Below are 27,851 nucleotides of genomic sequence, written 5' to 3'. Positions count from 1 at the left end.
AAGACACAGTTAATTGAAGTCACTTGACAATTATCCCAGGTATCAGAAGGTGGCTGCTATATTTTATCTCAGCGATTGACAGCTTCATTTGATTTTGAGCTAACTATCTAGTAACCCACAAACCATAGTGAGTGATAACCTGCCATTCCTGTAAAGGTATATATCCCAATCAAAGGCCTCCACTTAAATTATTTACAATTATTGATGCTAAGTGAAATTTGTATTTGGTTCAAGAAAAGGCTAATTAAATGTATGTGGCTAGTGTTTATGCAGCATTTGCAAGAATATGAAATTTAACTGTTCTAATGCCTCTACTCTCTTTTGAACCATAGAACGTATGAAAATGTAGCTAAAATCCTGTTGGTTGTTTTTTTTTTTTTTTTTTTTTTTTTTTTTTTTTTTTTTTTTTTTTTTTTTAAAAAAAGGTAAGAGTGTTCAGTTATTAAAAGCATGAAGTACAGAGGGAGAGAGAGTGTCAGTAAAAGGTATTTTGTTGAACTAAACTTATTTCTCATCATTTGTTGTTAACTTCTTCTTTATGTTGGCTCAGTCATTGTAGGTTAATAATTCCTTTCTGCTAAAACTGCAAAAAGGTGCCTGTGTTCTATTTACCCATATGTCAAATCAGTAATATCATGAATCAGGAATGTATGTTCTCTTCAAAATTATTTTGTTTTATATTTTGCAGTTTTCACAGCTTAATACAGTTCATGATAAGAACTACTAGCTTCCAACTATCTCCAGCCAAAACGTAACACACTTCAAGTGAACAAAAAGTTTCATTTCAAAGATATGTTTACATGATCAAGATAATCGGTATCCATGATCAGAGAATTACAACTTATTAGTATTTCATAAAAGCAAAGTGAAATACAGTCCTCTATTGATTTTGTCTTTTTGAACAACTATGGAAAAAAATAAGTATGATTATATAGTAAATCTAAATACGCCCAACTTCACAAATAAACAAAACTGTGAAGTATATTTGTATTACAAAAATAGTTAATTTTATGTCAGGATTATGCTTTATCAATGTACATTCACTCAAAATTGCAGAAAATATTCAGTTTGTGATTTTGGCCTCTTTGGATTATGTTCTAAATCATGGTGAATTGGGTTCTCTGATTCTTGAGGAAAAAAAGAAGTCTACTGAAGAGTTCCATTACACTATGTACAAAATATATGTGTTTTACAGTGCGTCTCTGAGCTGTTAGTAAAAGAACATGTACATCTTACAGGAAAAATTTAATATAGAAAAGGAATTGATGCTGCTTCAAAATAAGTTGGAGAATGATTTTGTTTCCAAGACAGAAATGGATGCAGTAAAAAGGAATTATGAAGCTGCTTTGGCTAAAGCAAGACAAGATGCAGAACTATCAGTGTATGATGATCTTAGACATAAATTACATCAGATAAATATTTTCATTGAAAAACAGGTAAACAGAGTATTTTAACTGTTATTAGAGAAATTTTGTTATGACAAGTCCCCATTTTGTGATAATTTTCTATAATTTCAGGCACAAGAACAAGCTAACATTACACATTTACAAAACATAAATGAAAGTCAAATGCAGCAGGAATTCAAAGAAATAAGTTTGAAAATCTTGTCCGACTTTGCCAAAGTTCAAGCCACACTACAGGAAAAGGATGAAAAAGAAAAAGAATTAAAGGAAAAGTATGAAAAACTTATAAAAGAATGTGAGAAAGAGCAAGAAGTACAAAGGAAGAAACTGATTGAAAAATCTTACAGTGTGAACTTGACACCATACATGAATAAGTAAGTAATATTAAATTTTAGCTTCTAACTTGGTAAATTTACTGACAACAAGTAAAATGATATTGCAGAAGTAGTAAATTGTAATTAAAATTTTGTCAGTATTATTACAGAGAGACTGCCATGAGAAGTCTGAAATTATCTTCATTGAGTTTCACTCACACCCAATGTTAATGACATCTTACATTAGCTTGCAGAGTCCATTTAGAGGATCAATCAAATATAGTTATTTATTTAACAGAGCATCTCATTATCAAGTGAATGAGATGAAAATAGGACTCAGTAGAAAAGAAATAATAAAAAAGGAAGCTAAGGTTACATAGCAAGAAATAATAAAATTAAACTAGACCAGTGAGAAATATTATAAACACAAATAAAAGAATGGGCAAAAAAATCAAGATTTTTGAAAGTGAAGGGGAAGATCAGATGAAGGAAGTAATTTTTCACTCCAGTTGTGGCAAAACACATCATTTCTGTTGAGCTCATAGGAGTTTCTCTTGTTGATACAATGTTAGGCTGAAAAGTAATGCACACATGCCTGTAGAACATGAAGAAAAACAGTTAGGAAGAGTGTCACTGAAAAAGTCTTCCAACTTTTCTCGAATCCAGGACTAGAAAGCTGGCTTTACCTCATCTTCTGTTGTGTAATGATTACCCTTGAGGTCTCTCTAGGGCAGAGGAAAAAAATAAAAATCGCAAAGTGCAAGATCAGGGGAGTAAGGAGGGTGTGGAACTGGTTCAAACTTCAGGTTTCACAGAGCCTCTTCAGTTACACTGAAGTGTCGGGATGAGTGTTGTCATGTTGCAAAATTATTGGTGCCAGGCAGTTTCTAACACAACAAACTCGATGTTGGTGATATTTTAGGGTCTCTATGTACTGAGAAGTATTTTCTGTTGCCCCACATACCAGATTATCAATCACAGAAACTCGGGGAGCATCCCAAAGCACAACCAAAATGGTTTTCTTTACAAATGGTTGTGATTTGAAATTCTTCCCTTAGGAGGAGACAGATGCTGGTATTCAGTGTATGTATCTTCATTTTTGTAATGTCAGGCTTCAGTTTTGTTGTGATATGCTTTCTATTACTGTTGAGCAGTATCACTATTAACAAATGTGCCAATGTAGTATTTTGGAACTACTACACAAATAAATTATTATAACTCACAAAATATCTTTATGTACCCAGTGTAGGTTTGTAATAATTGGTCGAAGCTGTGCAGGCACTCATTGCTGGAGTCACCAGTGATAATGACATCAATATAGTTGGTTGTTCCTGGAACCTTGTTTATCAGTTGTTCAAGATACTACTCAAATACAGCTGGGGTCAACACTAAAAGGGAATCACTTGTAATTGTAGAGCCCATTAGTTGTATTGACAAACACCGCCCATTTACTCTCGTCATCTAGGTGTGCCATGATTCCCATTGCTCATGGATGGAATATACATCAGTGATGGCTTGGACATTCACAGTCAATTTGACGTCTCTGCATAGATGAATACTGGCATTGGGCTTCTCGATAATGACCAGTTGGATGGTCCACAGATAGTTGGATACCGGTTCTATGATGTTAGTTGCTTCCTGTCAGCCCAGTTGCCATTTAATCTTGTCCTGCAGCACAAATGGAACAGGCATGCCTTACAAAATTTGGTATCCATCAGGATGCAGGGTGATGTGTGCTTCATAGTCTTTGATGACACCAGGTTGGACTGAAAAAAAGATGCCTGTACTTTCTACAGAGGTGTGTGCAGGCCATTCCACCATCCTTGATCTGGATGTGATTTGTTGAATACTGAACTGTGAAACCAAGAAGATGAAGTAGGTCTACATCTATGGTATTGGTTACTGTACATCACTTCATCACCAAAAGCAGGGTCCAAACCTGCTTGCTCTTGCATTTGATATGCACTTGACAGCAACCTTTGATGTGAATAGTCTGGTCACTGTAACTTGTCAATGTTCTGTGAAGCTTAAACAGCTGGGAGGCCCCAGGTAAAGCATAGATATGAGTGTTGATGATAGCTTATGATGAACCAGTTTCCAACTTAAATTAAATGACACGGCCATTCCACCAACACAGCTTTATCATTGCATCAAAGAATACTGTACACACTGCTTTCAGATCCATCGTGCTTTGAATTATCATGTATTACAGTATACATTTTTTAAATCATTAGTATTACAATCAAACACATTCACTGAATCATCTGTGGCACCAGTGCAAATAGAGCACTTGATGGTAGATATAATTTATTTAAACAAACTTCAGCCTTATGACCTAGAAACTGACAACGTAAGCAGGTCTTGTATTTGTAATAGCATGACTATCTCTTGTGAGTCATAAAACAATGAAAGCAAGATTTGACTCAAGAGTAGTTAGCAGTGGAAGATCATTTGTTCTTGTTACAAGACATGGCCTGAGGCATAGGTGCCGGGTGACATTTCCTGTTCTGTTGTCCCATGTGATGACATCCCTGTTCTGTTTTCCCATGTGGACATCACTACTCTTAAGTTCTGTATGAAAAGCTCCAATCCCCTTGTTCTCACAGACTTGCTCAGTTTGCTCAGTCTATTTGAAAACTTGAATAAAGGATGAGCTTTTGTCACATGTAGGGTTATTCAAACAGATAAAATCCCCTCATATCCCTGTATCTGGAGCATGAACAATTAACACAGTTCTCACAGCAGTAGTCACATAGGAAAGAGTACAAGCTTTGTTTTCTCACTTGAAGAAACAGTTGCAAGTAAGGCCTTACAATATAGCAGCCTATTCTTTAAACTTTTGTCCAGACCTCTTATAAGTACAATAATACTTATGATGTGCTGTCAAAACAGAAGTTTATTCTGAAAATATTCACCTGACTGCTCACCAACATCTGAATCTTTATATGGGAAAATTTACTAATCCAGAACATACCTACAAGCTCAAGCATTGAACAAGAGAAAAGCATGTGTCGTAAAATTTTATTCACATCTGCTCATGTAACCTGCTCAATGTTTCTGTGTCAGACTGAATGGGTGAAACACCAGTTGCATTCACTGAACACCTACATTGATCCTGATCCTCTAGCTCGTATAACACCAAGCCCTGGGTAGCACTTAATTTATCCATAGTAGCATTGAGGGACTCTATAGTATTTTGGAGCAACTGCAAAAGTTTTGTAAGTGCTAATGGAAGCTAAAGTTGATGCAGCATCTGGAACAGTTCACGAACACTTATCGTACATTTATGCTGCAGTCTTGACACTGACACCTCACTGCTGCCACATTGCACCTTACTGCTAGCCAGCAGCATTGTTGCTTTTATACTGCAGCCTCCCTGCTCACTACCTACCAAGAGTTATTACAGTGCAGCTCTTCACATAAGTAGCAGAGCCAAATGACAAAGTTTCAATTTTTCGTTCAAGAAATTTTTCATGCAGGAGAACTGTACAGACATACCATCAATTGACAGTTGTACAGACTTCCATATGGTCAACATAGTAATAAGCATCCCTGGCATATAGAAACAACTTAAAAATTTGAAAGCAAATAAGTCACCAGGTCTGGGTGGAATCCCAATTCTGTTTTAGAAAGAGTACTCTACAGCAATAGCCAATGGACTTGCTGCAATGATAATGATGGTTCCCATGAGATCATCAAAGTTAAGTGCTTTCAGGCTCGGTTAACATTTGAATTAGTCACCATCCGAGTCTGCCGAGTGCTGTTGACAAGTGGGATGCACTCAGCCCATGTGAGGCCAATTGAGGAGCTACTTGATTGAGAAGTAGCTGCACCAGTCAAGAAAACTGACAATGGTTGGGAGAGTGGTGTACTGACCACATGCACCTCCATATCTGCATCCAGTGATGCCTAAGGGCCGAAGATGACATGGTGGCTGCTCAGTAGTGGTGGGCATTCGAGGCCTGTTCAGACATGTTCTTTTTTTTTTTTAATTTTTTTATTTTACTTCATGGCATTGGGCCATTATCTAGCTTGCATTTATCGCAAATCTCTTGCCCAGCACAAAGTTCCAAGTGCCTGGAAAGGTGACTCCTGTATATAATCAGGATAAAAATCCAGACCCGCAAATTATAGACCAATATCCCTAACATTGGTTTGATGCAGAATCCTAGAACATATTCTCATTCAAATATAATAAATTTTCTTGAGACCTAGAAGTTTATGTTCGTGAATCAGCACGGTTTTCGAAAGCATCACTCGTGTGAAACTCGGCTTGCCCGTTTCTCACAGCGTATACTGTGAACTCTGGATGGAAGGCAACAGATAGATTCTATATTTCTAGATTCCCAGAAAGCATTTGACACAGTGCCCCATTGCAGGCTGTTAAGGAAGGTATGAGCATATGGAATAAGTTCACAGATATGTGAGTGGCTCAAAGACTTCATAAATAATAGAACCCAGTAAATTGTCCTCGATGGCAAGTGTTCATCAGAGACAAGCTTATTGTCAGAAGTGCCCCAAGGAAGTGTGATAGGACTGCTGTTATTCTCTATACACATAAATGATTTGGCAGACAGGTTGGATAGCAGTCTGCAGTTGTTTGCTGATGATGCTGTGGTGTATGGTAAGGTATCAAAGTTGAGTGACTGTATTAGGATACAAGATGGCTTACACAAAATTTCTAATTGTGTGATGGATGGCACCTAGCCCTAAATGTGGTAAAATGTAAGTTAAAGTGGATGAGTAGGTAAAACAAACCTGTAATACATTGATACTGCATTAGTAGTGTACTGCTTGACACAGTCACATTGTTTAAATATCTGGGTGGAATGTTGCAAAGCAATTTGAAATGGAATGAGCATGTGAGGTTTGTGGTAGGGAAGGTGTATGGTAGACTTCATTTTATTAGGAAAATTTTAGGAGTGTGGTTCATTTGTAAAGGAGACCACATACAGGATGCTGGTATAACCCATTCTTGAATACTGCTTGAGTGTTTGGGTTCCGTACCACGTCATATTGAAGGAGGACATTGAAGCACTTCAGAGGCAGGCTTTTAGATCTGTTACCAGTAAGTTTGAACAACACATAAGTGTTACGGAGATGCTTCAAGAACTCAAACAGGAATCCCTGGAGGGAAGGTAACATTCTTTTCAAGAAACACTATTGAGAAAATTTAGAGAACCAACATTTGAATCTAACTGCCAAATTATTCTACTACAGCCAACATACATTGTGCATAAGGACCACAAAGATAAGATTCAAGAAATCAGGGCTCATATGGAGGAATATAGACAGTCATTTTTCCCTTGCTCTGTTTGTGAGTGGAACAGAAAGGAAATGACTGATAGTTGTATAAGGTACCCTCCACCACGCCCCGTGCATTGGCTTGTGGAGTATGTACATAGATGTAGATGTAGAAATGTGGTACTGCTAGGCTGAACTTGAATCAGTCAATCACAACTCAATTTTTAGGATATTCAGTAATGGGTGCACCATAAAACACAAACCAGTTTGATATCACTGCCTGGTGAGGATAATAGTGAACAGAGTGGTTTGCATTGGTAGTGTTGTTTAAATAGACTGATAAGACACAGTGGGTTTGATTAATCATCACTGGGTTATGCTGGTGAGCAATGAGCGGCAAGACGGCAGCATAAATGCACCAATAAAATTCGTAATCACATAATAAGACCATAAGATATATGGCCAAAGTCCAAAATGTCCATCAAATCACCAAAATTTAATTAATGTCTAACAGAGTTTTACTAGAGTTCAGTGAAAAATTTGTTGACTGTTATGTCCACAAAAACTTTGAATGCGGAGTAGCCACGCGGTCTGAGGCGCCTTGCCACAGTTCGTGTGGCTCTCCCCATCGGAGGTTCGAGTCCTCCCTCGGGCATGAGTGGATGTGTTGCCCTTAACATAAATTAGTTTAAGTTAGGTTAAGTAGTGTGTAAGCTCAGGGACCGATGACCTCAGCAGTTTGGTCCCATAGAACTTACCACAAATTTCCAATTTTTTCTTTTGAAAACATCAACAGAAGGTAGAAACCCAGAGAAAGTACACTGTAGTGTATAACTAATCTACATTAAATACCTTTTCAGTGAAGTCCAAATAATAATGTCCACTGAAGTATAGCCACTTTAGTTGCTGCCCATAACTTAGCCAAGTACCCCGAGAAATATAGTCCATGTATAAGTCACTTGTCACAATACTGACTGAAGTGTAAGTGATGAGTCACAATACGAACTGCACCACTGTTGTGATGTGCTCTCTAGTACTGCTGAACTGTGTCACTAGCAGTACTGGTTCATAATTCTAGGTTCTTTAACCAAAGGATCAGGAATTTCTACCATTTTTCACCCTAAATGGGATAAATATCAACTTCTCTCCTTCAGCAAATAATTTGGGAGTAATAATAGATGAAAATCTAATTTGGACTAAGCATGTAACTTCAATGTGCAAGAAGGCATCAGCATCTCTCCACGGCCAACAAAAATATAAGAAGCTCTTTCCTGTTGACCTGAAAAAGAAACTTGTACAAGCACTTAAATTTTTAGTTATTGATAACACCAATGTTATCCTGCAAGGCCTTTCTCAGGAAAGCTCTCAGTGCCTGGAACTGGTTATGGATGCATATGGATGCATATCTGTGATGTTCGACTCTTTGATCGTATTTCACCATCATGTACACAACTACTCTGCCTGTGTCCAGACAAGTGCAGAGATTTCCATACCCTCTGTCTTCTATGTTGTCTTATCAATGAACACTGTGCCTTATATTGCTCCTTAACATTAACACTCTTGTCTAAACAACATGGCAGAAACACCCATTCCCATCAGAGCAAAATCCATCCTAACCCACACCATTGTACATCCACGTTCTTGAAGTCCTTCTCAGTAGCAGGAATCCGACTCTGAAATAACCTCCCACATTATGTTAGAGAACCAAATAATATCTCCATCTTCAAAAGACAGATAATGACATAGCTATTAAAGCAACAATAAGAATTGCCTTGTCCTTGTACACACTCGTTATCCTAGTACATCATTCTTTCCAAGCAAATCTTCCTTGTTTCCCAGTATTCTTAGTTCATGCAGTCTCCTTAAATTTCCTTTCCCCAGAACTCAGTATATTAGAAAACATATATTTTGTACACCTATCAGTACTTTTTACATCAATCACTATCATTATTGTCATTATAGTCACTATTAGTATTATTGTTATTATTTTTACTATTATCAGTATTAGAGGCAGCAGGTGCAGTAGTATGAGTACTGCAAGTATTAACTTCGTTACTTCATAGTCAGTATTATTTACTCACATAGCCACTTTAGAAACTCAAATAATTTCAATACTGTTTGTCATATTAAAACTGTTATTACATAGGTAACTATGATGTAAAAAACCTACTGTATGTGTGAAACCCTGGCCCAATGAGAGAGAGGGCCTGATGGCCCTAAACAGATCAGATTAAATAAATAAATAAATATTAATTATTGCTGCAGTGCACCATGCTGAACGTACTACACAAGACTAAGTCCAAATCTGTGATGCAGCACTGTGGCTGTGGTGGTTCCAGTAACAAGTCTGTTTACTAATATAGTGTATTGCAAATGGCATCTCTAAACAGTCTACAGCACTTGCTCGTAACTTCATAACTGCTACTGCAGTTCCATCTGAAATAGAACTGCAGCTGTTCTGGCAACCCTTGGGCCACAGGTTATACTGTGCAGATTGCTATATTGGGTACAGGGAATTGGCTGCTGTTGTCAGAGATAATGAGCTTGTTGCCCATTGTCTCTCTTGCCTGGTTGGTGTGACCATAGTCCCTGGTTGGCATCTGTGGTGGGTGTGCCAAATTAGTCCATCCACTGTAGGTGAACTGTGTAAAGCTACTGTGGCTCACACCTTAAGGGCAATGAGCACTTCTCCTTCACTTCTGTGAAACACATATCTTCTACAGAACAAGGGCTCATAGTTCTTAAGATGTGCATTTCAGAGCCCATGTTTCCTAGACTTTTTTTCCAATAACAGTTCCTATCATATTCTTGAATACTGAGCATTCCTCCTGGAACACACTGTATTTATACTGATGAGTCTGAGGCTGGGCAGCAATTCAGGCTCATATGTTCAACTCTCCCTGCTAACTGTAGCTCAGAACACACTCACCCTCAAATTATTTCTGTGCAGTACAATATTAATTTTGGGCTTTGCAATTTTTAGAGGCATTTTGGATAACCAGATTTTAGGTTGACCCAAGTTCAGTTAATCAAGACTTTACTGTATAATATAATTGGCTGGATAAAAAAAAATTTCTCACTAAATGGTGTCAGGAGAAAACATATATAAAAGATTGTAAATACACAAGTTTCACAGCTAGTGGCTACTTCTTCTTGCAGAAGAGTTCAAGGGAAAGGAAAAGGACTGGTGAGATTTAGGAAATGGGGAGAGTTGTGGAAAAGCTATCCAGAAGCCTAGGGCAGGGAAGACTTACCTCACCAGTCTTTCACTTCATCCCTCTTCCTCCCCCTTCAACCCTTTGCTCAGAAGAAGGAGCTATTGGCTCCAAAAGCCTGTGCATGTCCTTAATTTTCATGTGTTTTCTCCTGCTGTTACTCAGTGAATATATTTTTTTATCTATCCATTTATATTATATTTTCAAAAGTTGATTATTTTCATTGATATATTAGCTCTTGTAGATATCATTTCTTCTTATGTAACCCCCTAGTCAATCTTTGTTGTTGTCTGTCTTGTTCAAACTGTTGTCTATTTTCAACCTTATGTGCTAGTCCGCTCGTTTATTTATTTTTACCACCTGTATTAACCAACATCTTGCCCCTACATCTTTTCCAATAATCATTTCCATGTGCATAAACAGATCTATTGCTATTTACGAATTTGCATATAACTTTTTGTTTACAGTTCACTATACACTGCAGGACCTTCTGCTAATCATCTTTTGCCAATTTATTTGAAAATTAGATAGCACTTTTCTTTTCTTTCCCCCTCGCCACTTACCCTGCTTCTACATGATTCTCTTATCTTTTTGTATGGTTATTTTTTGCAAAACTTCACTGATCAGCTGTTACTGCCATCTCCTGCATTATGTTACCTTCAAAGTGCATCAGATTGTGGTTTTGCCAATGACTTCCTCTTTCTGTTTGCCCTGTTTTTAAGCTTCTGTTTGTTTTCATGTCTTTTCCAAGAACTTGCCCAATCACAATTCACTGTCATAATTTTCTCCTATCATAATCTATTTCCCTGCTTGTGTTCCTTTTTTACCTAAATCCCCCCCCCCGCCTTTTTCCCAACTCCCACCATCTCTAATTCTCCAATGACTCCACTCTTACCATGATGAACCCCATCACATATTACAGTCAGTCTTTTTGAAAACATGAGTCTTTCTTTCTCATTCTGTTTGGTAAGCCTCCTCTGACCTAGGATGAATTTTCCTTAATGTTCCCCATTTTCTAAATCTTGCCAGTCCTTTTTCTTTATTTCTCTTCCTTCTCCTTCAGCCCTTCTGCTAGAAAAAGGAGCCATTGGCTTCAAAAGCTTGCACATTTTCTTAACCTTTATATGTGTTTTCTCCAACTGCCACTGCATGAATAGACATTTTTTTTATTTATACTTTATGTGATACAATACTTAAGTAGTCTTGCTATTTCTATCTTGATATTCCGAAACTTTCAAAATGATAACTTCATAGGAAAATAGCTGCACTAGAAAACTGAGTTGATATACTTTTAAATTTGACAATTTTGTTTTAGTTAATTATAAATTCATAAATACCTTATTACAAATTATTAACATTTGTGATTTTGTTTATGATACAGTGTGTTTAGTGTCAATATGTATGTAATCTAAAATTCTTCCATATAACATTAAATAATAAATAATAAATGTAAAATGTAGTCATAAGATAATACAATAATTGGTACCATGCATTGAGTAATATATTAAAAACTGTGTCTGTGTATCACATACTCCAATATGAGATTCAGAAGTGTTGCATTATGCACATCCCCTGAATTATATGTGCAAAATTTATGCTTTAAATTCTGCCATGATGTTTATATAACAAGAAAGGGGGGAAACTGCTTCAATCTGAACTAAGTCAGTATAGGTTTTGATTTGTTACAAAAAATTGTGTCTTTTTATATAAACATAACCAAGTAATTGTTTGTGTTGTATGTGACACACTGAAATAGAAAAAAAAATTTAAGTAGTCTTCATCTTTTCTCTTGAGATCCACCATTGTCTCCTGCACTTGAATTCTCCCTTGAACTCAGTCACACGTTTCTTATTTCCTACAAAATGTATAAATTCATAAGTTTTGAATTAAACCCAGGGCATGAAAGATACAATGTTCATACCAAAAAAATAAATATCATTGGTTACGTAAGATAATACTCTTAGTAATAATTTTAATTGAGTTCAAAATTTTATATAGGTGTGTTAGTAAATATATGCAAATGTAAGTACAATGTGAGCAGAACTTGCCCATTGTAATAATCAAGTAAATTTAGCTTTGTTAAATTCCTTTTCATTGGTACTAGTCTAACCTTGTCATGTGATTACTTAATGTATACATTACAAATTCATTTACACAACTGTGAGGGTTTATGTTTCAAAAACTGGGAGTATGAGCAAATATACTATATTATTCATACCAGTGTGATACATATATTCTCATTACATTGTAGGAATAGAGTCATGATAACTACAAAAAAAAAAAGCGTCTTCATGTACAGATTACCTCACTTAAACAAAGTAACTGATTAGTATGATCATTAGTAAATGAGATAGAAAAATGCTCATATTTTCCTCATTAGACATTAAATAGATTGATAACCCTTTCTGTTCTATACATTCATTGTTGTAATTGTTTCCACATCTGTTTCCAAGGACATATTTAGAACAAAATTTGAAAATCTGCATGTTCCTCTTATGTACATATTGTACCAGCATACTGAAACCTTCCTAAGCAAGACTAATCATACAAATAACAACTAATTGTTAATATTTATGAAGTATGAAAACAAATTGTAATCTATTTCAGAAATATTACTTCACAGTACCTGCTGTAAAAAGGTGTTAATTGGTCAAGTATAATTACATACTGTAAATTATTCCATTATAGTCAGAATTTTGCACATAATTCCAGCGATAGTAACCTCACAGATCCTTTTCTTAAGTTCTTCATGAACTATAATGTATTTGTCTTTCAGTGATTGTTTCCACTTTACTATTTGATGCTACTCACTATCAGTAACAAGCATGATATCCCATCTTCAATAATTATTTAGTTAATTGTTATTAAATCAGTATTCCATATATTACAGTATTATGAAAAGGTAAATGCTACTCACCATACAGTGGAGATGCTGATTCGCAGAAAGGCACAACAAAAAGACTGACAGAAAGTGAGGTGGTAGATCACATTACTGGTTTCACAGGAAGCCCTGGCTTTGATGTGATAGGTGATGTTTGTGACTGGAATAGAGTAGGTGACGGTGGGAGGATGTATGGGACAGGTCTTGCATCAGTGTCTCTGACAGGGATATGAGCCATGAGTCAAGTGGTTGGGAGCAGAGATTGTGTAGCGATGGATGAGGATGTTGTGTAGGTTTGGTGGGTGGCGGAATACCACTGTGAGAGGGGTGGGAAGGATAGTGAGTAGGACATATCTCATTTCAGGGCATGACAAGAGGCAGACAAAACCCTGGTGGAGAATGTAATTCAGTTGCTCCAATCCTGGGTGGCACTAATGTTTCTCTGTGGCCAGACAGTGGGACTCTGGGAGTTGGTGGGTAACTAGAAAGATAAGACATGGGAGATCTGTTTTTGTACAAGGTTGGGAGGGTAAATATAGTCTGTGAAGGCCTCAGTGAGACCCTCAGCATATTTAGGCTGGGCTGCTCACTAGTACATTTGTGATGGTCATGGGTGGCTGGGCTGTACGAAAGGGACTTCTTGGTGTGAGATGAGTGGCAGCTATCAAAGTAGAGGTATTGCTGGTGGTTGCTAGTTTTTATATGGACAGAGGTACTGATTTAGCCATCTTTGAGGTGGAGGTTAACATCAAGGAATGTGGCTTGTTGGGTTGTGTACATCTACATCTACGTGGATACTCTGCCAGGCACATTTAAGTGCCAGGCAGAGGGTTCATTGAACCAGCTTCACAATTCTCTATTATTCGAATCTCATATAGCACAAGTAAAGAACAAACACCTATATTTTTCTGTACAAGCTCTGATTTCCCATATTTTATCATGGTGATCATTTCTCCCTATGTAGGTCAGTGTCAAAAAAATATTTTCATATTCAGAGGAGAAAGTTGGTGATTGGAATTTCATGAAAAGCTTCTGTTGCAACGGAAAACGCCTTTTTTAATTATGTCCAGCCCAAATTCTGTATCATTTCAGTGACACTCTCTCCCAAATTTGTAATAATACAAAACATGCTGCTCTTCTTTGAACTTTTTTGATGTACTCCATCAGTCCTATCTGGTAAGGATCCCACATCGTGCAGCAGTATTCTAAACGAGGATGGACAAGCATAATGTAGGCAGTCTCCTTAGTAGAAATGTTACATTTTATAAGTGCCCTGCCAGTAAACCGCAGTCTTTGGTTAGTCTTCCCCACAACATTTTCTATGTGTTCCTTCTAATTTAAGTTGTTTGTAATTGTAATTAGTAGGTATTTAGTTGAATTTATGGCCCTTAGATTTGACTGATTTAACGTGTAACCAAGTTTAATGAATTCCTTTTAGCACTCATGTGGATGAGTTTCTATGTGTCTATTTAATATCTAATAGCCACAGTTGTCGTGTTTTCATTTGCGTCAGAAAGTAAAATGATTTTGTGACATATTAAACGTTCCTAAAGAGGAGTGAAATATTTAGTTTTACCTGAGTGCTTTGGTAGTTAGGGTTTTGAATCTCTGCTCATTTAATCTAATTTATTAGACACAGTTCCTGTGTTTTCATCAGGGTCTACAGTAGAGTTGCCCAGCATGTGCCGATAGTCCATTTGTCTGCATAGTTTAGTTTTCCACAGCCTTTAGTATGGACAGGGAATGCGACTATTGTGTGCAGATGCAAGCCGAGTTGGTGGCACTTCGCTCTCAGCTCCAAGCTGTGATGGCTTCGGTTACACAGCATGAGGCTGCAGTGGGTGGGAACCACTGTTGTGGGTGGGCCGTGGGGATCCAATGGGCGTCCAGCATGTCCGAGTCCTCCAATTGGTTCTCTCCGGTGGCCAGCCCCGTTACTACTCACACTGAGGTTGACCCCTCAATGTGCATTCTGTGTGTGTACCAGGTGGAGTCATTCCAGATGTGGAACAGGTCCTCCCGGATGCTGTGAAGAGCACAGGGTGCAGCCAACTGCAGGTGGTTGCTCACTTTGATACCAATTATGTGTGTCACTTTGGATCAAAAGAGATTCTCTCTGGTTTTGAGTGGCTAACAGAAGTGGTCAAGACTGCCAGTCTTGCTTGCAAGATGAAAGCAGAGCTGACCATTTGCAGCATAGTCGACAGGACCAATTGTGAACTTCTAATACACAGCTGAGTGAAGGGTCTGAATCAGAGGATCAGGTGGTTCTCTGATGGTGTAGGCTGCAGAGTCCTCAACTTGCGCCAAAGGATGGTGGAGTTTCAGGTTCTGCTGAATAGTTCAGGTGTCCACTACATGCAGGAGGTGGCTACATGAGTAGCAGGGGCTGTGTGGCATGGACTGGGCAGTTTTTTAGGTTAGAGGGTCTCGGGAAAACACAAGAAGGGCTTCAGTTACAAAGAGTGCAGGTCCAACACAGGAAGAATGTAGATACAGGGACCATTGGTTTAACAGTTGTAAATTGTCATAGTAGCTGTGTTGGGAAAGTACCAGAGCTCCAAGCACTAATAGAAGGCAATGATGCTCAAATACTCATAGGCACTGAAAGCTGGCTAAAGCCAGAAATAAGCTCAGCAGAAATTTTTGCAAAGAACCTAACGGTGCTCCGAATGGATAGGCTAAATATGGTTGGCGGTGGCATGTTTGTTGCTGTTAGAAGTAGTTTATCTTGTTGTAAAATTGAAGTAGATAGTTCCTCTGAGTTAGTACGGACAGCGGTCATTCATGGCAACTGGAATAGAATAACAATTGGATCCTTTTACTGACCTCCCAATTCAGATGATACAATTGCTGAAAGGTTCAAAGAAAACTTGAGTTTGATTTCAAACACGTACCCGTATCATACAATTATAGTTGGTGGTGACTTTAATTTACCCTTGACATGTTGATGAAAATACGTGTTTAATTCTGGAGGTATGCATAAAACATTATACGAAATTGTGTTAAACGCATTATCCAAACCTTACCTTAAGCAGTTTGTTCGTGAGCCCACGTGAATAGTAAACAGTTGTGAAAACACACTTGACCTCTTAGGAACAAATAATCCTGAGTTAATAACGAGCATCAAAGTGGATACAGGGATTACTGAACACAGGGTTGGCTTAGTGAGATTGAACATTGTAGCCCCCCAATCCTCCAAAAATACACGAAAAATATACCTATTCAAAAAAGCAGATAGAAATTCACTTGACGCCTTCCTGAGAGAAAATCTCCATTCCTTCCAAATTAATATTATAAGTGTAGACCAGATGTGGCTTGAATTCAAAGAAATAGTATTGGCAGAAATTGAGAGATTTATACCACATAAATTAACAAACGATATAGCTGATCCTCCTTGTTACACAAAACGAGTGTCAGAACACTGTTGCAGAAACAATGAAACAAACATGCCAAATTTAAACAGATTAATGATCTTTTACAGAAGCTTGAAATTTAGCATGGACCTCAATGTGAGATGCTTATAATCGTTTCCACATCGAAACTTTGTCTCAAAACCTGGCACAAAATCCAAAGAGATTCTGGTAATAAGTGAAGTATGTTAGCATCAAAAACACTCAATTCCTTCTCTGCAGGATAGCAATGGAAATACTATCAAAGACAGTGCTGCCAAAGCAGAGTTACTAAACACAGCCTTCCGAAAAGTAAATATTCCAGCATTTGAATCAAGAACAGTTGCCAACATGAGTAAGGCAGATGTAAATATCCTCGGAGTAGTGAAGCAACTTAAATCAATAAAGAAAAGCAAGTCTTCTGTTCCAGACTGTATACCAATTAGGTTTATTTCAGAGTGTGCTAACGCATTAGCTGCATACTTAACAATCATATACAACCGTTTGCTCAATGAAAGATCTGTACCTAAAAACAGGAAAGTTGCACATGTCACACCAATATTCAAGAAAGGTAATAGGAATAATCCACTTAATTACAAGCCCACATTTTGTTGACACCAATATACGTAGGGAGAAATGACCATCATAATGAAATAAGGGAAGTCAGAGCTCACACAGAACGATATAGGGGTTTGTTTTTTCTGTGCACTGTTCGAGATTCAAATAACAGAGAATTATTGTGAAAGTGGTTCAGTGGACCCCCTGACAGGCACTTAAGTGTGAGTTGCAGAGTATCCATGTAGATGTAGACACACACACACACACACACACACACACACACACACACCACATGTATGTGCAGCTACATTGTACAGCTGAACACACACTGCTGGAACTGCTGGCAAGCTACATAGCTGGTGGCTCAGAGGAAGGCAGCATGTGTGTGGGAGAGAGGGACAGTAGGTGCTCCAGCAAGGAGTGCAACATGTAGACACTGTAGCTGGTGAGTTCGTGCAGCATACAGCGATGATTTGATGATTGTGTGTAGAAATGTGTTGGGATGCGGTGGCAGAACAGCTGTAGGGGATACTGGCAGGTAGAGGGTGTGTGAGCAGTGGGTTAGTAGAGACAGAGGCCAGGAGGATTACGAGTATGAAGCATGTGTTGGAAGGAAAAATATCATCTCTGTTGTTGAGAAAAGCCGGTGTTGGAGTGTAGCTTATAAATGGTATTAGTGGTGAAGCAACCACTGAATTTGAGCATGTTGTGCTCAGCAGTATGTTGTGCCACTGGGTGATCAACTCTGTTCTCAGCTGCAGTTTTGACCGATGACTGTAGCTGTCTGGTCCCTTTAATCCCACAAACCAACCACAAACCACTCAGCTGCAGTTTAGCAGTGGACATTCATTCTAGTGGAGTTGGCTGGCTGTCATGCCCAAATAAAATGCTGAGCAGAAGTTGCAGCAGAGCTGGTATATGAGGTGGTACTTTCACAAGTGGTCCTGCCTCTAACAGGGCCCATGACACAACTTGAGAAAGATGTGCTGCATAGATGAAGTGAGCAGCTCTTTCACCAGGGTCTTTCACAGACATATGGCTGCTGTGTCAAGGGGTTGGGAGTGGGATGGGGATGGACAAGGATCATGTGTACTGTAGGATGGATGGGTACTGAATACCACTTTAGGAGGGGTGAAAAGGATCGTGAGTGGGATGTTTCTCATTTCTGGGCATCATGGTAGATATCTGATGCCTGTCCTGAGGATAGAGTTCAGTTGCTCCAGTCTGAGATGGTATTGGGTGGGTAGAGGAAGACTCCTTTGCAGTTGGTTCTTGAGTATGGTGAGAGCATTAGGAATATGTGAGGATATGGTGCAGGAATTCTGTTTGTAGAGTAGTTTTGGGAAGTAGTGCTTATATCTTAAAGCCTTTGTGAGACCATTAGCATACTGGGGAAGGGAATTCTTGTCACTGAATGTACACTGTCAACAAGTGGCAAGGCTAAATTGGCGTTTTGTGTGTGTGTGTTTGTGTGTGTGTGTGTGTGTGTGTGTGTGTGTGTGTAAGTGGTGGCAGCTGTCAGTATGTAGGTACTGTAGGAGGCAGATGGCTTGATTTGAGCAGAGGTATAAGTACAGACATCAGAGAGGTAGGGGTCATCATCTAGGAAGATGGCATGTTGGGCTGGGAGGACCATGCAAAGCAGACAGGAGAGAGGGTGTTGGGGCTGTGGAAAAATGAAGATGTGTCTTGGCCATGGGTACAGATCATGAAGATATCATCAATGAACCTAAATCAGACAAGGGGTTTTGGTTGGCTATAAAGGTTTCCTCTAGGTGGCCCACAAATAATTGGCACAGGAGGATGCCTTGTGGGTAACCATGACCATGCCATAGATTTGTTTATACAGTCTAAGACAAAAAATGACGCACCATAAAGGAATCATCCAAATCGGATAGAAATCAATAGATGTGATGTACTACAGGAAAAAAATTATTACAATTTCGGAAAAACTGGATGATTTATGCATGAGAAAGACCTTCATAAATTGAGCAAGTCAGTAATGTGTTGGTCCACCTCTGACCATTATACAGGCAGTTACTCGGCTTTCCATTCACTGATAGAGTTGTTGGGTGTCCTTCAGAGGAATATGATGCCAAATTATGTCCAATTCATATGTTAGATCATCAAATTCCCAAGCTGGTTCGAGGGTCTTGCCCATAATGCTCCAAATGTTCTCAATTTGGGACAGGTCTGGCGACCTTTCTGGCCAAGGTAGGGCTTGCTAAGCACGAAGACAAGCAGTAGAAACTCTCAACATATGCAGGTGGGCATTATCTTATGGAAATGTAATCCCAGGGTGGTTTGCCATGAAGGGCAAAAAAACAGGGCATAGAATATCTTTAATATACCGCTGTGCTATAATGGTGCCACAGATGACAACTAAATGTGTTCTGGTTGTTGGGCCATACGCTGGGCAACAGTCATATTCCACCAGTGTCCAGGAAATCTCCAGACATATCTTTGGCATGGAATTCCATTGACTGGAGCAGAATTGTCTTCAATGATGAGTCCTGCTGTGAATCTGAGAGCTGCTTACAAATCGAGATTTGGGTGGAGATCCCCTGGAGAGTGGTGGGTTACCAACCTGAACATGCCTTACATATGGCCCAACAACCAGAAGTGATGGCCTGGGGTGCCACTTCTTTCCATATCAGTACTTCTTTCATTGTCATCCACATCATCCTTACTGAAAAGTGATATGACTATGATATTCTATGTCCTCTTTTGTTGCCCTTCATGGAAATCCATCCTGCACTCACATTTCAGCACAGAGTGAGAGTTTCTACTGCTTGTCTTTGTTCTTGCAAATCTCTACCTTGGCCACAAAGGTCACTAGATCTCTCCACAATTGAGAACATTTGGCGCATTATGGGCAGGGCTCTACAATCAGTTCAGGATTTTGATGATTTAACATGTCAATTGGGCAGAATTTGGCATGATATCACTCAGGGGGACATACAACAACTCTACAAAGCAATACCAAGTTGAGTAACTGCTTGCATAAGGGCCAGAGGTGGACCGACATGTTATCTTGCTCAGTTTGTGAAGCCCTTTCTCATGAATAAATCATCCATTTTTTTCTAAGATTGTAATAATTTGTTTGTCTGTACATGTACATCACATCTACCAATTTCTGTCTCATTCCGGAAATTCTTTTGTAGTGCTTTTTTTTTGGTTTAGGGTGTGTATCTTTCCCTCAGAGGAGAAATAGGTGCATGTGAGGATATAACTGATTAGACATATATGGAATGAGGTAGAGGGTTTGAAGTCTGATGGAAGTTGGGAGAGATAGTGTTCAATATCAGCAATTTTTGCACTGCATTTCATGTGTGGATGACAATCAACCAGTTGTCAATCAGAATAAGTAGTCACCCCCAAACTGTGGGCAAGAACATAGTGGAATATGCTGTTGAGCACAACATACCCAAATTCAATGGATGCTCTCTGGATCCTTCCCTCCAGCCCCAGCTTTTCTGAACTATACAGATGGGAGTTATCCTTGAAACACATCCTTTGCACCCATAATGCTCCTGGTCTCAACCTCCACTAACTCACTGCACCCTTGCCCTCTACCCAACGGCCTCCTCTTACTCAGTCCTGTCATGCTGCCCCAGTTCATTTGTCCATGTAATTATCATTGTAAGCTGCACAAACTCACAGGCAATGGTATATGTATATCTAATGCCTGTTTTGCTGCTCTGATCATTGGTCATGTTATTATGAATCCATGTACCAGTTTACTTTTCAGAGGATGTTTCATTTTATCCTAGCAACCAGTTCCCTATTTTGTCCTGTTATGCATTATGGTCATAATGATCTACATCTACATCTACATGACTACTCTGCTATTCACAGTAAAGTGCCTGGCAGAGGGTTCAATGAACCACCTTCAAGCTGTCTCTCTACCATTCCACTCTCGAACGGTACCCGGGAAAAGTGAGCACTTAAATTTTTCTGTGCGAGCCCTGATTTCTCTTATTTTGTCATGAATATCATTTCTCCCTGTGTAGGTGGGTGCCAACAGAATGTTTTCGCAATCAGAGGAGAAAACTGGTGATTGAAATTTCATGAGAAGATCATGTTGCAATGAAAAATGCCTTTGTTTTAATTATTGCCACTCCAGTTCACGTATCATGTCTGTGACACTATCTCCCCTATTTCCTTGGGGACACCCGGTAATACTTCTGTTTTACTTGATGACTTTCTGTCTACTACTACAAACTGTGATCTTTCTGACAGGAAATCACGAATCCAGTCGCACAACTGAGGCGGTACTCCATAGTCATGCAGTTTGGTTAGAAGACGCTTGTGAGGAACGGTGTCAAAAGCCTGATGATGATGATATGTAGTTTTATGGAGATAATGAAGTATTATGTGTATTATTCAAGTGTTATAAGGAATATGATGATAAAATTATAGTTAGGGATTAATTAGTATGAAATATCCTTCTGGATGCCATTAGGAGCACAGGGTGCAGCCATCTGCAGGTGGTGGCTCACATCCGTACCAATGATGAGTGTCACTTTGGATTGGAAAAGATTCTCTCTGGTTTCAAGAAGTTAACAAAAGTCGTAAAGGCTGCTGGTCTTGCTTGCAAGATGAAAGCAGTGCCGACCATTTGCAGCATAGTTGACAGGCTCAGACTGATCTGTGACTGTGTAGACTGCAGGTTCCTCAACATGCGCCATATTGTGGTTGGGTTTAGGGTTCTGCTGAATAGGTTAGGAGTCCATTACATGCAGGAGGTGACTACATGGGTAGCAGGGGCTGTGTAGCATGGACTGGGCAGTTTTTTAGGTTAGAAGGTTTTGGGAAATCCAAAAAAGAGCTTCAGTCACAGAGGATGTAGGCTGAACAGAGGAGAAACGTAAATACGGGATGCATCAGTATAACAGTTGTAAATTGTCATATTAGCTGTGTTGGGAAAGTACTAGAGCTTCAAGCGCTAATAGAAAGCACTGGTGCTCAAATCCTTATAGGCACTGAAAGCTGGCTAAAGCCGGAGATATGTCCAGTTGAAATTTTTACGAAGAACCTAACGGTGTTGCAAAAGGATAGGCCAAACACAGTTGCCGGTGACAGGTTTGTTGCTGGTAGAAGTAGTTTATCTTGTCGCATAATTGAAGTAGATAGTTCCTCTGAGATAGTACAGGCAGCGGCCATTCATGGCAACTGGAATAAAATAATAATTGGATCCTTTTACTGACCTCCCAATTCAGATGATACAATTGCTGAAAGGTTCAAAGAAAACTTGAGTTTGATTTCAAACATGCACCCGACTCACACAATAATAGTTGGTGATGACTTTAATTTACCCTCGAAATGTAAGTGAAAGTACATGTTTAATTCCGGAGGTACGCATAAAACATCATCTGGAATTGTGCTAAAAGCATTATCTGAAAATTATTTCGAGCAGTTAGTTCGTGAGCCCACACGAATATTAAACGGTGGTGAAAACACACTTGACCTCTTGACAACAAATAATCCTGAGTTAATAACGAGCATCAAAACTGATACAGGGATCAGTGAACACAGGGTTGTTGTAGTGATGTTGAATAATGTAACGCCCAAATACTCCAAAAATATACCTATGAAAAAATATACCTATTCAAAAAAGCAGATAAAAATTCACTTGATGCCCTCCTGAGAGACAATCTTCACTCCTTCCAAAATAATAATATAAGTGTAGACCAGATACAGCTTGAATTTAGAAAAATAGTATCAGCAGCAATTGAGGGAATTATACCAAATAAATTAATAAACAACGGAGATGATCCTGCTTGGTACACAAAACAGGTCAGAATTCTGTTGCAGATGCAATGAAACAAACATGCCAAATTTAAACAGATGCACAATCCCCAATGTTGCCAATCTTTTACACAAGCTCGAAATTTAGTGCAGACTTGCGAGATGCTTATAACAGTGTCCACAATGAAACTGTGTCTCGAAACCTGGCAGAAAATCCAAAGAGATTCTGGTCATATGTGCAGAATGTTAGCTGCAAATAAACCTGAAATAATAATGAACACAGGGTTGTTGTAGTAAGATTGAATATTATAACCCCCAAATCCTCCAAAAATAAATGAAAAATATACTTATTCAAAAAATCAGATGAAAATTCACTTGACGCCTTCCGGAGAGACAATCTCCACTCCTTCCAAATTAATAACATAAGTGTGGACCAGATGTGGCTTGAATTCAAAGAAATAGTATCAGCAGCAATTGAGAGATTTATAGCACGTAAATTAACAAATGACGGAGCTGATCCTCCTTTGTATGCTAAATGGGTCATAACACTGTTGCAGTAACAATGAAACATCATGCCAAATTTAAACAGATTCAAAGTCTCTATGACTGGTGATCTTTTATAGAAGCTCGAAATTTAATATGAACTTCAATGCGAGATGCTTATAATAGTTTCCACAGTGAAACTTTGTCTCGAAAACTAGCAGGAAGTCCAACGAGATGCTGGTTGTATGTGAAGTACGCTTGTGGCAAGCCACAATCAATGGTTTCTCTGTGTGATAGCAATGGAGATACTATCAAAGACAGTGTGTCTAAGCAGAGTTACCAAACACAGCCTTCCGAAATTCCTCCGCCAAAGAACAACTGCTAACATTACTAACAGAGAAGCATATATCCTTGGAGTAGTGAAGCAACTCAAATCGCTTAATAAAAACAAGTCTTCTGGTCCAGGTTGTATACCATTTAGGTTCCTTCTAGGGTATGCTTATGCAATAGCTCCATACTTAACAGTCATGTACAACCGTTCACTTGACAGGAGATCCCTACCCAAGAAGTAGAAAGTTGCGCAGGTCACACCAATATTCAAGAAAGGTAGTAGGAGTAATCCACTACACTGCAGGCCCATATCGTTAATGTCGATATCCAGCAGGATTTTGGAACATATATTACCTTGAAGAGATGGTATACTGACACACAGTCAACACAGATTTAGAAAACATTCTTCTTGTGAAATACAACTAGCTCTTTACTCCCATGAAGTGTTGAGAGCTACTGACAAGGGATTTCAAATGGATTACAAGTGGCTTGTAGTGAAATTGATTGCTTATGGAATATCATCTCAGTTATGTGACTGGATTCATGATTTCCTGTCAGAGAGGCCACAGTTTGTAGTAACTGACAGAAAGTCATCAAGTGAAACAAAAGTGATTTCTGGCATGCCCCATGGTAATGTTGTAGACACTTTGCTGTTCCTTATCTATATAAATGATTTGGGAGATAATCTGATCAGTCATATTAGATTGTTTGCAGATGACGCTGTCATTTAACAACTAGTAAAATCATCAGAAGATCGAAACAAACTGCAAAATGATTTAGGAAAGATATCTGTATGGTGCGAACATTGGCAATTGACCCTAAATAACGAAAAGTGTGAGGTCATCCACATGAGTGCTAAAAGGAATCCGTTAAACTTCAGTTACATGATAAATCAGTCAAATCTAAGGGCCATAAATTCAAATTACAATTATGAACAACTTAAATTGGAAGGAGCACATAGAAAATGTTGTGAGGAAGGCTAACCAAAGACTATGTTTGATTGGCAGGACACTTAAAAAATGTAACAGATCTGCTAAGGAGACTGCTTACATTACACTTGACTGTCCTCTTTTAGAATACTGCTGTGCAGTATGGGATCCTTACCAGATAGCATTGACGGACTGCATCAGAAATGTTTGAAGAAAAGCAGCATGTTTTGTATTATCGTGAAATAGGGGAGAGTGTGTCACTAAAATGATACAGGATTTTGGATGGACATCATTAAAAGAAGGGCATTTTTCGTTGCAACGGAATCTTTTCACGAAATTCCAATCACCAAATTTCACCTCTGAATGTGAAAATATTTAGTTGACGCTGACCTAAATAGGGAGAAACAATCACCATGATAAAATATGGGAAACTAGAGCTTGCACAGAAAGGTATAGGTGTTCATTCTTTCCACGTGCTATACGAGATTGGAATAATAGAGAACTGTAAAGGTGGTTCAATGAACCCTCTGCCAGGCACTTAAATGTGATTTACAGAGTATCCATGTAAACGTAGATGCAGATGTCGAGATGACTGAGGCCTCTGAAAATGGAACAATCAATAACGGCTGGATCCGGATTAATTGTGAAGCACACTTTCATCTCCACAACCATGTCAACGAACAGAACTGGCAGCACTGGGGCACTCTGAATCCACATGTCCAAGCTGCTGCTCGATTTAATCCACAAAAAGTCACTGTTTGGTATGCTATCAGTGCACAATGCATTATTGGCCCATTTTTACTGAAGAAACTGTTGCAGTAGACAACTACAGAAAGATGCTCGTACAAGAATTTGCATGGGCTGCACACTACTGTTGAATGCTCCAAAACTACCTGTTCATGCAGAATGGAGCACATCCACACCATACTGGAGACATCTTCAGTTTCATTCAGGTGATGCTCAGAGATTGAATCAGTGCTCTGGACAGCATAGTACACTGAAGCGCCAAAGAAACTGGTATAGGCATGTGTATTCAAATACAGAGATAGGTAAACAGGCAAAATATGACACTGCAGTTGGCAACACCTGTATAAGACAACAAGTGTCTGGTGCAGTTGTTAGATTGGTTGCTGGACTGTTAAAGACAGGAAACATGTTGCCTGGTCAGACGTGTCTCATTTCAAATTGTATCGAGTGGATGGAGGTGTACGGGTATGGAGACAACCTCATGGATCCATGGACCCTGCTTGTCAGCAGGGACTGTTCAAGCTGGTGGAGGCTCTGTAATGGTGTGGGGCACGAGCAGTTAGAGTGATATGGGACCCCTGGTAAGTCCAGATACAACTCTAACAAGTGACACATATATTAGTATCCTGTCTGATGACCTGCATTAATTCAGGTTCATTGTGCATTCTGATCGACTTGGACAATTCCAGCAGGACAATGTGACACCCCACACGACCTGAATTGCTACATAGTGGCTCCAGGAACACTCTTCTAAGTTTAAACACTTCCACTGGCCACCAAACTCCCCAGACATGAACAATATTTAGCATACCTTGCAATGTAGTGTTCCATCTCATTGTACTCTTGTGGATTAATAGACAGCCCTGCAGGATTCATGGTGTCAGTTCCCTCCAGCACTACGTCAAACATTAGTCGAGTCATGCCACATTGTGTTGTGGCACTTCTGTGTGCTTGTGGGAGGGAGGGGGGGGGGGCTAACACAATATTAGGCAGGTGTACCAGTTTCTTTGGCTCTTCAGTGTATTTACTGGACATGGCGTGGAATGGTCCCCTTATAGTCCTGATCTCAACTCATGGGATTATTTCTTATGGGGTTATCTAAAGGACAGAATCTTCAAACATGCACCTGCAACCCTGTAACACTCCAGAATCTCCATACTGCAACAGAGAGATTCATGTGGTTGAAAATGATGTTCCTCAGAAAGTCATCACGAAATTATTTTCAAGTCTCCACACTAGTTGCTACAGAAGGAAAGCACTTTGAAAACCTTCTGTATTAAATTTCAGGTTGTCTCCTATATCACAAATATGATAACAAAAATCTGTACAAATATGATACCAAAAATCTATCACCCCATATTGTGTCATAGAAGACAAAACTTTCTATCAACTGTTTTGCACAACCCTATCTTTAAAGTGAGGCATAAGTAATTTTGTCAAAATAATTAAATGTACAGTCATTGGGAAGATGAAATTTAATGTGATGGGTGTGAACTGTTGGTTTTGTGGATGGGAAAGAGTAATAATGTTTGATTTAAACCATTAACTTTATTATGAGTGAAAATATATGGAATACTTACGCCAACCTATTCATTGGCCATCAGGAGAACTTCACCCTAAACACTCAGAATCCCAAACCAATGACCCAGTTCAGTTTCAGTGATGACATCTCCATGATCTGGATTGAGGGTGAGGACACCCTGTCCACATTCCTCCAGAACCTCAACACCTTCTCCCCCATTCGCTTCATCTAGTCATTGGCATTAGTCAGCCAGTCAGGCAGGCAGCAGTAGCCAACCAAGACACAAGCAGCAACAGAGAAGTAACCGATACTGTGACTTTTATGAGTTCCTGACTGCTCATGCCCCACACCATTACAGAGCCTCCACCAGCTTGAACAGTCCCTGCTGACATGCAGGGTCCATGGATCCATGAGGTTGTCTCCATACCCGTACACCTCCATCCACTCGATACAATTTGAAATGAGACACGTCTGACCAGGCAACATGTTTCCTGTCTTTAACAGTCCAGTATCAGTGTTGTCAGGTCCAGGTGAAGCATGAAGCTTTGTGTCATACAGCCACCAAGAGTATATGAGTGGGCCTTCAGCTCTGAAAGCCAATATCAGCAATTTGCTGAAGGGCTGCACTTCCGTCACATTGAGCGATTATCTTCAGTCATTGTTGGTCCCGTTCCTGCAGGTTCTGCGATGCCAGAGATTTGATGTTTTACTGGATTCCTGATATTCACGGTACACTCATGAAATGGTCGCACAGGAAAATCCCCACTTCATCGCTACCTTGGAGATGCTGTGTCCTATCACTAATGCGCCGACTATAACACCAATTTCAAAGGAGCGAATTTTATAATATCATCTGTGTGCTTTAATAGTTTATGACCTCACACTTTTCATTATTTAGGGTCAACTACCAATTTACACACCATTCTGATATCTTTTCTAACTCATTTTGCAATTTGTTTCGATCTTATGATGACTTTACTAGCCAACAAATGACAGCGTCATCTGCAAATGACCTAAGACAGCTGCTCAGATTATCTCCGAATTGTTTATACAGACAAGGAACAGCAGAGGGTGTATAACAC

General features: G+C 39.1%; 1 protein-coding gene across 2 annotated transcripts in view; it reads left to right on the top strand.

Moving 5' to 3' along the window:
• LOC126469745 (uncharacterized) overlaps positions 1-27,851 on the top strand; it is an 84,761-nt gene that overhangs the window by 36,909 nt on the left and 20,001 nt on the right. For both annotated transcript variants that reach the window (XM_050096956.1, XM_050096955.1), the window contains exons 4-5: positions 1,239-1,436; positions 1,518-1,777. In XM_050096956.1, coding sequence (XP_049952913.1) covers positions 1,239-1,436; positions 1,518-1,777 — 458 coding nt within the window. The remainder of the gene's footprint in view (positions 1-1,238; positions 1,437-1,517; positions 1,778-27,851) is intronic.

The sequence above is a fragment of the Schistocerca serialis genome, chromosome 3 (assembly GCF_023864345.2).
Source record: "Schistocerca serialis cubense isolate TAMUIC-IGC-003099 chromosome 3, iqSchSeri2.2, whole genome shotgun sequence".
NCBI classification, from domain to species: domain Eukaryota; kingdom Metazoa; phylum Arthropoda; class Insecta; order Orthoptera; family Acrididae; genus Schistocerca; species Schistocerca serialis.
The sequence above is the reverse complement of the archived record's forward strand: the minus strand, read 5'-3'. Positions and strand labels throughout refer to the sequence as shown.